Source organism: Lepisma saccharinum, chromosome 20, assembly GCF_977018435.1.
Source record: "Lepisma saccharinum chromosome 20, izLepSacc3.1, whole genome shotgun sequence".
Taxonomy (NCBI): domain Eukaryota; kingdom Metazoa; phylum Arthropoda; class Insecta; order Zygentoma; family Lepismatidae; genus Lepisma; species Lepisma saccharinum.
In genome coordinates this window covers 8,185,895-8,197,259 of record NC_139248.1, presented here as the reverse complement: position 1 = coordinate 8,197,259, position 11,365 = coordinate 8,185,895, and the positions used below count along the sequence as shown (strand labels likewise).

General features: G+C 37.9%; 1 protein-coding gene across 1 annotated transcript; it reads right to left on the bottom strand.

The window, feature by feature from the left end:
• Nucleotides 1-3,615: 3,615 nt before the first annotated feature.
• LOC146003806 (uncharacterized) lies at nt 3,616-5,457 on the bottom strand. The gene has a single exon (XM_083142226.1). The coding sequence runs from the start codon at nt 5,455-5,457 to the stop codon at nt 3,616-3,618; it is 1,842 nt and encodes a 613-aa protein (XP_082998352.1).
• Nucleotides 5,458-11,365: the final 5,908 nt, after the last annotated feature.

Genomic DNA, 11,365 nt, shown 5'->3' with positions numbered 1-11,365 from the left:
TTCTTGATAGACCCCGGTCCTGATTCTGGAGGAATCTGATTCACTCTCTCAGAACAAATATTCTTATTTTCTGCCACCTCGGTGGAGGAGCGTGTCAAATGGTCGACTCTCAATCTTGCCACTGAAGTTCTCGGGTCCATATACCGACCTTTGCAGGGGTGTTGTTTATGAGTGTCTTTTCGTCCATTTCATCCGATCATCACTCATCCTCATCGTCGTGATTACTTACTAGTGGGAGAAAAGTAACGCTGTAACAAAAATATGAACCAATACAACTCTGAATTCTCCATGATGAGAATTAGGAATTAAAATAATTGAAACTTCTCTTTGATGTGTGACAAGGAGAGAGATGAGATGATTAGGTCAACTCTAAAATTAAAAGTATCCCCAGAAAATGGCATCGTAGCTGCTTCTTTAATGGATTGGCTTCTCATCCATCTTTAGTACTAACAGAAATGCAGAGAAATCAATATTGAACAAAGTTAATCATAAAAATTACATACTTATTTTATCTCTTTATTTCGCATGCAGTGTCTACAATACATTGATTAAAATTGTTAACATTACATATGTACAGCCTGGAAACAGAAGTCACACGTGAAACTTGAAAATGCCTTACATTCTAATACACTATAAAATCTTGTTTAGTTCTCGTTGCGATATTTTGAACCAGGAATTTCCTTGAATTTCGTGACTTGTAGTGACATTAATGCACAATTTGCAATAATATTTGCATAGTTCTTTGAGAAGTATGAATCATTGTATGCAGTATGTGATAATGCGTGCCTTCACTTATATTAATTTGGTTAGTTCGTTGTCAAATAAAGTTATTTAGAGTTACTCTTTTTAATCACAATTGCAACCCCAGTTGCCCCCAACAACCATCAACATGAGGATTAGGATTATTCCGGAATTAGCACTCTGTTCCATAACTGACATTGTAGATAATTCTTATTTCGTTTTTTTCAAAAAATGATTCTGCTTTTAGTACTAACAGCAAATAAGAATACTAAGGTGAAACAACAAATGTAGGACTAGTTTTCAGTCACATATAATTTCTTTATTTCAGATTCAAGCCACTACAAATTACACTTCTTTATATTAGAAGGAAATGTACAAAAAATGTCAAGATTTACACCAAATTTGTTATCCATGCGTCAAATATACCACCTTCCTCAGTGACTCAGTGACCGAGAGCGTTGCTTTACATGTGACCTCGCCATAGAAGGTTCCGTGTTCGAGTCCTGGTTGCTCGCTTGGGAGTTCCCTTTATCGACATCCAAACATCATTCATCCTCGTCGTAGCAAGAAGCCAAAAAACGCAAAATGACAATAATTCAGCACAGTATATGTACAAAAGAATGAGAAGCATCAGCCAAATACGTACATATACCAGTCCTGGACATAAGACTGGTGTCGATAGTAATAAAGAAACACTCTTATATCAGAACAATCCAGTCTGTTGTTTTAATTTCAAAGATCTCCCAGAACACCTTCAAGAATTACATTTGAGGCAACGAGTAACCACTTATGAGAACATCACTTATCACAATTTAATAATTTTTACATTACTTGAAACAAGCTTTAAAAAAATATCACCAAAGCACACAGAAACAATCTGTGTGAAATTCGAGTCAAAGTTTACACTGAAAATGTCAAATTTATTTGTATTTGTGTATTTCTTACTTCATGTTGATTGCAAGTCATAGTTTGCTGTAGTTCTTGTCGACTCTTACAGTGGGCGCTCTACATGCTGGCTGGGGAGCGATGAGAAAAACAGCAGTTAGCAGAACGAGCACCTCCTCCCGCGACGTCGTAACTTTCGGCTCCACCGCTGTTGTCCCGCTCCCTACTTCCCTTGCCAGCATGTAGGCCGCCCGCTGCAAGACCAGACAAAAGCTGCAACAGTGACAAGGAAGATGAATGATGATGAAACTCATGAAGAGACATGTACAGGTCGGGACTCGAACTCGTAAACCTGAACAAAGAATGCTACGCAATCGGCCACTAAGACGGGGTAAGATATCCTCAAGTGACGACATCGTCTCTTTTAAATCACGCCACTGATTTCAATTTTAAACATGTTCACACTGACAGAAAGTATCTTACACATAACACCACCACGCTGGTACACAAATACACATCAAACATTAACAACATTGATAATAATGTTCATTTTTCAATAGAAGAATTACAAAATTCACGGCAAATGTATTTCACTGCACAAACGTACACTATATACAATTGAAAGGATCCATTTATTAAAAAAAAATAGCAATGTGAGCACTAACTAACGTTTGTGGTACAAGACTTACAAAATACACAGAGATATACAATATACCATTTTGAAACACAAGGAATTATAAACATATAAATGTTAAAATAATATTAACATCAGTGTGAATTATAAGACATGCAAATCACAAGGGAAGTGTCGTACACAACGGGAATTGTTCAACAACTAATATTCAAGTGCAAATAATGAGACACAGTTGAATACAATACATAACTTAAAACATCTGTAAACACAAAATCAACCAAAAAATTAAGATTTACTAATACTGACGCACACAAAAAAAGTTTGGAATAATCAGAATATAGTTTCTGATAACCAAACAATTGTTTAAACAGGTCACAAACAAATAATTATTCACCATGATCATAGTATTTTATTAAATCCTTTTAATCAAGGGGTCCTGAGTTCGATAAGCGCTGAAGGCACACAGTGGTCAGATCTCACTTTAGAATGTACATCCAGTCCCGATTAGCCCCTCTGTGCATAAAGAGAACTTAATATATTCAAACCTTGTAATGTGATTAAAATTGCAAAATTTGGTAAACGTTACTAATTTTCTTATGTGTTCCTATATCGATGAAAAATTAAACTATTAATCAAACGTGTTCTTGTTAATTGGAACAAATTACTGGGAAATTTTCCCACGTTTTCTCTGTTTGAATTTCGTCTACCTTAGGCGTCTTCTCTACTCATTCGGTTACCCAAGACAATGCGAATGTGCCTCCCCAATGGTGGTGTTGTTGTCTTGTAAGCAAGGGGTCCCGGGTTCGAGACACATGGTGGTTCGGATCCCACTTTAAACTGTAGGTCCGGTCCCGATTAGCTTTAATGTGCATAAAGTAGACTTGAAACTTCAACTCATTCAATTAATCAAGACGATGGGAATGCATATAATTTTTTTTCAATTTGAACCCAGAACCCTCTGCTTTCTAAGTACCTATCTCTGGCCATTCCGCACCGAGTAGGTCGCCTTCTATGTAGACTAGAATTTTTTGGTTTCTTCTTTGAAAATGGTTCTAAAAAAAAGATTCTACGAATATTCCAACACAACTACAAAACTCCATGAAGTGCCATATGGAGATATGGGGAAACTGAGAGATTAGGTATGAGAAGACTTTATTGATTAAAAATCCTTGTTTAATTTTGTGATTAATGAAAAATAGTAATTGTGGTGAACTAAATTGAATTTCCTGCTAGCAATAGTTGAATACGCAAACTAAACATAGATGAGTAACTACAGCAGAATCTGACTTAACCTTTGAATTATTAAAGTTTAAGTAAAGGACATAAGGTTTCATATTTTCCACAAAGCAGTCACCTTATTCAGGTTTGTGCAAATAATGGTAGATATTCTCCAAAGCAAATACAATTAAGCTGAGTGTGAGACCGAATATGAGAACGACAAAAGCTCCCATTAAATTCTCCAATCGAATCACAACAACCTCTGGCTCATCCTCAAATTTCCTTCGTCTGAGACCCAAAAGAAACAACTTTTCATAAAAGTCTTTCTTCCACTTTGGAGGGAGCCCTGCTTCAACACTGGAGTCCACTATGTGCTGGAAGTGATCCCTAAAGGGTGAGCTCCGGTCGAGGAGAAAATACATAGGGAGAACGAATAATTTCTCTGAAGTAATGTGGAATAATGGCTTTCCGTAAGAATCGAATAACATCATATCGTATACAAAAAAATCAGTGAAACAACCTGATTGAACTGCGTAGTCACCTTCTGTCGCAACACGGATTAAGGCCTTTCTACCATCTAATTCTAAGTCCCAATTCTCCAGGATCTTCCTACCAAGTGGGTGGTCATTGATTTCCACATTCATTTTACCCAGGTAATCACCACCAACAAGCAAATTGGCGTTTACAATGTCTTCCAAGCTGTCAATGAGTGGGGTTGTCTTGGGTTTTGTAATGAAGCCAAGCAATGATGACGTGTAGAGAGTGCATAAGATCACAGATGATAGGGTCCATAAAATGAGAATGAACCTGAGAGTAAGTACGGGAGGGGGTGGAGTAGGGATGCTTGCAGCCAAAGAGACAGGCAGACCATGAAGGAAAGGGAACTGATAAGTGGTCCTTCCCCAACGACGCAACAAAGCAACAGCAAATCTCATGGAAAGAAAAAAGGTCAACAAAGCAAAGAGTGTGGCGACCCACAGAGGTGGTTCGAATGGAAAATAGAGATTCATCCATTGGGGATAGGGTCGAGGTTTAGGAACAGCCCAGGCTACTTCCACAAACTGACGGATTTGTATCAGATCACACATTATCAGAGAATAATTAGAAGAACTCCCGATTCTTAAGCTACCATCAAATAGTCCTAGGCGCATTGATAGTAAATCCCCTGTGACACTACCATTTGGCAACACCCTTCCCTTAATATCATTTTCATTGTATATGTCATTTGTTTCCAGAGAGAAGTTCATTTTTTGCATTAGAATTGTAATAAAACTTCCCGTTAAACCGAGGTAAGAACTATTACCCTGTGAGGTGACATCCGGCATAAAAAGTGGTGGAGAAAATAGTGCCTTCATCCTAATGGGGCACTTGTGCATGTTCTTCACTTTGTCTGGATACAAATGTCTTCCCATATGGAAACGCCCGTTACTCCAAATATCCATGACTTCTCCACCTTCAGCCGATCTGCAGTGTGACTCGGTGAAAGGGAAGTAGGAATAGAGGACGAAGGACTCTTGTCCATTCCCTTCCCTTTCTGAGAGAGACATGTGTACAAGAGAAGGAGCAGCAATAACAATATTTACCAGGAGATGGCTTTGTGCTGCCAAGATCAAGCCATTGATGTCTTCCATTGTGTTGTCCCCAGTCAAGACTATTAAATACTTTGAATCCCGTCTAAAGGTATTGAAATGCCAAAATTCTTTTATAGGATACTCTATAGTAGAAGCTTTACTTACAAGAAACAAGTAATAAATTTCTGCTCTCACCCAGAACCAGTCAAATGGCCATGGCGTGCTCCTTTCATAAAGGAAACTAGTTTTAATGACAGTTGTCGGCTTTCCATATTCGTGAGTCACCATCTCCGCAAGGAGTCTTGAGTCTTCATCGTGGTAAACAACCAAGGTCCGAGCAGTGTGAAAGTAGTCCTTCAAGATGTTGGTTGTCAGCTGAAAGGCGCTTTCAGTTAATTCCGGAGACATTCTGGGCGAAAGAGAGTCACAGAAGGAAACGAAGAATAAGAGAGAAAGCGTCAACAGTAACATCTTCGTGTTGTTACCCACCTGCAACAGAGATTGTTCTAGTAATGATGTTCTGAATATAGGAAATAAATACTTATTAACATTGCTAAATTATAAAACAAAATTTGTGAGTGCTGGAAAACAGAAATAATCTTACAGTGCATAACCTGTCCCAGATAAACCATAACTACGACTGAAAATATAATACTGCCATTTCCTGTGTCAGTGAATTACGTACATATTATAATCTGCAAGAACAAAAATAATAACGTTTTATTTCTCTTAATTAGCTGATGCCCAAAATATGTTTGCTCTGTCGCAGCTACAGACGTCAGGAATGCAATGAAGAAATGTGTAAACCTAAATTTATTAACAAGATGTATAATCGTTAAATATCGAAGTTTACTAAATGAACACCATTAATAGATGAGAAGTTTACGTGGAGAATTAATTCAAACAAAATAACGTGGAGTTACTACAGGGAGGTTATTTCAGTCGTTTACCGTCAGAGCGTCGGCCGCCGAACGGCCCCTTCATGCAACAGGTCCCAGCAAAATTGACTTACAGGAAGTCCGTAACAGAAACCACTTGTTTTGTAATGTTTCCACTTTTCACAATTACAGTTACAATTGAAATAAGCACGCTGCAAAAGGTGTCTTTCCAAATACAAATATTTCTGACATCTAATCTTAGATTAGATATCGCTACTTTATCCTCAGTTGACAGAAAGGGAAGACAGCATCCCGTCGCATAAAGCAAACCGAAAGCTTAAAATGATATTTAAAAGTAATAATAATGATGATCACTAACCTCCTGTGTTATAAGTAGGGAACGGAACTTTATGTGCTAAAAAACTCAGAAATATTTATTTTTTATGTGTCATAAATGTTGAAAATATGTGATAAAAACAGGAAAATATGTGACAAAAATAAAAACATTTGGTAACAAAAACAAACTATAACATGCATTTTAAACACCTGAAATTAGTTTCTAAATGATTACCTCTTAGCGACCTATTTTTTGGAAGAGTTGCAGCGGATCACCATAGTTTTTTCCAAATTCTCCATTGTAAATCTGTGACGATTATCTCTAAAAAGCATTTATATTGTGAGCAAGATCGCTCCACGTCACAAGAAACAATTCTTGCATATTTGAAGCACGAAATGTCACTAACGCTGAAGTTTTCCAAAGCTTCCTCTTCCTCTACTTCACCTCCTTCCAAAACACATGCAATTTGGCACAATGTTTGAAAACCTTGGTTTTTCCCCAAAAGTTCTGTACATTTAGACATTTAGATCCAGTGAGTTCTTTCAGTTTCGTTTCTACTATACGGACTTCACCAATGGAAGCTGCCAAAGTGTTCGCGGACGATTCAAGCTTTCATATGGAATTAGAGAGAATGGACAGGTTTGTTGAGATGTATGCCAATTCGACTTTTAAGGAGGGCTCCATCAACAGTTCTTGCAGAATTCTTCTTTGTCGAGATCATTTACAACAGATACAATTTTTTTCAAAGTTCTGGGCATAACATCTGCATCGCGTAACTACAGGTGTAGGGGGAAGGGGAACCTCAGGACATTTTTGTTTAAAAATGTATATTCTTCTAGGCGACTTGATAAAAACTTTCTTCCCATTTGAAACCAGTTTATCGACATTGGGAAAAAGAGCTCTTATCTTTTCACATATTCTATGCAACGCATGCGCGACACATGTAACGTGCACCATTTTGGGGTAGCTAACGGCAAGACCACTGCATGTAAGCTGCAGCATCTGTCAAGAGAAGAACATTGTCAAATTTTATGCCTTCTGGCCACAATAGCTGCATTGCTTCATTAAAAAGCCTTGCTATCGTTACGTGTAGCCAGCCCCAGCTACTCACAGCTATTTTTTCCCAATAGGATCGTAGGCGAGGTGCCAGAAGTCTGCCAGCGAGGGTGCTCAAAGACAAAACAAACCTAGCACTCTCGATATGAAAGAGGTGGGGAGAATAAACATTTTTCCTTCGAGGATTTCGAGGTAGATGAAGTCAATGAGCGATTTTATGTATTTAAAATGAAAATTCGCAAAATATGTATTTACATACGGAAAACTGGAAAATATGTGTTTTTATGTAAAATAAAATTTGCTGTGTTGACATATAAGGCTATGATCAGAATTTTTGCAAAAATGAGGGTCTCTATCTTATCGCAGAAAAAACATTTATTTACCTGAAGTTCCTTTCCCTAGTTATAAGAGATGTTGAGAATGACATCCTTCAACAGCAATACAACACGTTTCTTAGGTTCAAGAGATCCTGTCTCTCTGACCACTTTTCTGCAAGAATTAGTTTTCACGTAATTATCGTACATAAAAACTCTTTGTTCAAGACTATATTTGTTTAGCGGCATAACTAATGAATGAATAGCAATTAAGACACAATAAAGCACTAGCGCTGAATAGAATATGAACACAATAACACAGTATAAAAACACTGATAAACGCAAACAGAAGTGAGCATGAGGGTACGGTACATTCACTACGTCTGTTAGCCGACAGTGTTCCGGCAATGTCCCTACAACTGACCAAATGTTCCTACGCCAAGTAAGGCGACTAAAAAAAAAAACACCTCATGAGCATGCAAAACAGAAGATAAAATATACACATTTACTTACTAAATCTTTCTGCTTCCACAATTAATGAAGGAGCGAATTTACAACACAGGAGCCCTCCCCGTTTTTTGTAATATTTCACATTATCACTAATTGAGGTCTCCTAATCACGAATTTGAAGTTAAAGTTTGAGGGTCACCTGTAGAAATTGCAAAATAAGTTAAATTGAGTGGTCCGCGATCGGCACGATTGCTCATTATTTACTGGAAGATTTTGTGTTTCCAATACTTAAAAAACGAAATATACATTCCTGATATTTCTACGACCCCAAATTTTAACTATTTTTGCCTATCCTAACCTAACCTAACCTGAATGGTTCGTGGGGCTATCCGTCAATGGTTTGTGGGGCTACCCGTGCATGGTTGTTCGACCCCAAATTTTAACTGTTTGCCTTGCCTAACCTAACTTAACCTAACCTTACCGAGAATGGTCAGTGGGGCTATCCGTGAATGGTTTTGCGCTAATTGTGATTACGAACCAATAACAAAATTTATTTTCGTAGCACTTTAACGGCAAACGTTCATCATTTAAGACGCCATTTTCGTATCCTGCAATTTTACGATCGATGCACTGTTGCCAAACTTACCTGTAATCAAATCAGTCCACACTCCACATGTTCATCTACATCGTGATTGTTGCTGTCACATGCAAGCACCTTCTTTGGGCAATATAAAGAAATCCATAAGTTTATTAATTAGCCTACGGCCATCCACCCTGCACACTCCACCTAACAACATTAACAACTTTTTTACTGTTCTCTTCCGCCATTCTTACACGATCCATGCTCTCCAAGTATGAAATCAACAGTGTGGCAACGCTGTAGACAGCGTAACTAATTGCGAACGTCGTAAATTGTTTATATCAACAAATATGGCTACCATACTTGTATACTGAGAATCAATGCGAGAATTGAAAAGCTTATTTTACAACTTCTACACATGTTCACTTGAGATAAATCATCACGACTAATTATTTCTTGAGTATATGACGTAGCATAGAAATTGCAGAAGGGTCCGGTATTGTAAATTCTTGCCTTATTGAATAATAGGGGTGTGCGGGACAGAATATTTTGGGTCGGGACGGGATCGGGACGAGTATTTCTTTAAATCCCGACATTCGGGACGAAAAAATTTGCAATTTCCCGACCAAGTCGGAAACTTTTCGGACGGGAAATGTTCGAAATTCCGAGAAGCTCTGGAAATCTCGAATTCTACACGTCATTTTCACTTTAAGTGATTCTTTTTGCATTTCTAGAATACAAACTTACAATTTTCGATAAGTTCCAGAAACTTACAATGCAGAAAACGTCGAGAATTAACGAATTTTTAAAGTGACCATTCGGTATTTCCCGACTGCTCGGGATCCCGAAAAGTCGGGATCGGGACGGGAAATATTTATTTGAAGTCATACATGCTGCTGCTGTGAAGAGATAGATGTTGGTTGGTGATGTTGTATTTCTGTAGCCTTGAACCATTCTGTTCCCATTTTATTTCTCTTTTTTGTTGTGGTATCACTTAACATTGAAAATATTCTTTCCGTTTCCGCGTTAGAACGTGGCAATGTTTGCACTATTTTCGTGAGAGTGGAACTGTTTTCAAAAAAGAACTTGCCTTGAAAGTTCTTGGTAACCGATAACATGTTTCAAAATTCTGATGGAGATTTGTTAGTTAGTTCTTTTTTCTCCTCCTCGCTAAAGTATCCAGATAAACTAATCCATTCATTCCAAACCGAGCACGAAGAAAATGCAAGTGACTGGCGAGTAAGCTTTGTACCTTTGCACAATAAAATGTTATTCTCCAAGATTGAAAAAAGTCCCTACGTTTTCCCTTATTTGGTAAAATCTGTCCCTACGCGGCCGAAATATAGTGAAAAGTCCCTATGCGTAGGGACATGTCCCTACGGTTGGCATCACTGCCGACAGGTGTCGCATTCGTTCAGTATGAAGCGCCCTCTCCCCCCGACCCCCGATAAGCTGCCGACGCTCTCGCGACAACTGAGGATAAACTAGCGATGTCTAATCCAAGATTAGATGTCAGAAATAAGGTGCCAGAAATATTTGTATTTAAGAGGACACCTCTTGCAGCATCCTTGCGACAAGATACGTGCTTATTTAAATTGTAATTGTAACTGTAATTGTGAAAAGTGAAAACATTACAAAACAACCGGTTTCTGTTACGGACTTCTTGTAAGTCAATTTGCCGGGACCTGTTGCATGAAGGGGCCGCTTGGCGGCCGACGCTCCGACGGTAAACGACTGAAAGAACCTCCCTGTACATATTACTGAAAATTTCAAAGGAGAATTTTATTCTCATTGTCCTTGCCTTGCTGAGAAATATTCCTCAAAATCTTTTCGCCAAGGGATGTTCATGTTTCAATACAAACAAATATGATAACGACCCATGGTTTTCATTGCATTCTTCAGGAGCCAAGGAAGTGGATGGAATTTTTGAAGAAATCCATCCTGGATTATGAGTAAATGAAAAGAGTCTAATCAACTCGTTTAGGGAAACAATACTGGATAAGCAGGATGACAAGGAAGTCAATTAAAAGTATGTTCTGGTACATCTATTGACATTAATATTATGTAGTTACAATGTGGAAGCAATGTTTTCAAAGATGTGGGAGTTTGTTTTAATTTGATGTTAATTACAAACAGAAAACTATTTATCAGCAATTGTACGGGAATTTGTGCTCAACGATTACTAAAATCCGCAATAGTCTTTGGCCCTAGTTGCTTACCAGCAAAGCTAATTTGTTGGAGACACATGTGAACGAAATTCTGTACTAGTACTCGTAATTCAATTATTTTGTGTTTTCATTTTATTCTGTACTGGGCGTTTATTCTACACTTAAGTCGGTAAGTTCCCTTTCGTTTTCCATTAATCCATCCGGCATTCGAGAAGGAACAAGAAAGATACAATCTGTGTAGGAACATGTAACATTATGACTATGTTAAAACCTGGAAAATAAATCAAAAATAGCTGACCAAGTCCTAGCAACAAAGTTGCAGATAGTTGCATTGCAAGCAGTAAGATGGAAAGGGCAAGGAGAAATCAAAGAAGATAAATTCTCTGTCTATTACAGTTGTAATGAAACTACAGGACAACATGGAACAGGATTTTTAGTAAAGAAACAAATGGTAAAGCATGTATTAGGATCTGAACCGTGTAGTGAGAGAATCTTCAAACTTCCGAGTGAAAGGAAGGTTTTGTAATGTAACT

Coding starts and splice junctions, on each gene's coding strand:
- LOC146003806 (XM_083142226.1), bottom strand. CDS start 5,457: ATGTCTCCGGAATTAACTGAAAGCGCCTTTCAGCTGACAACCAACATC.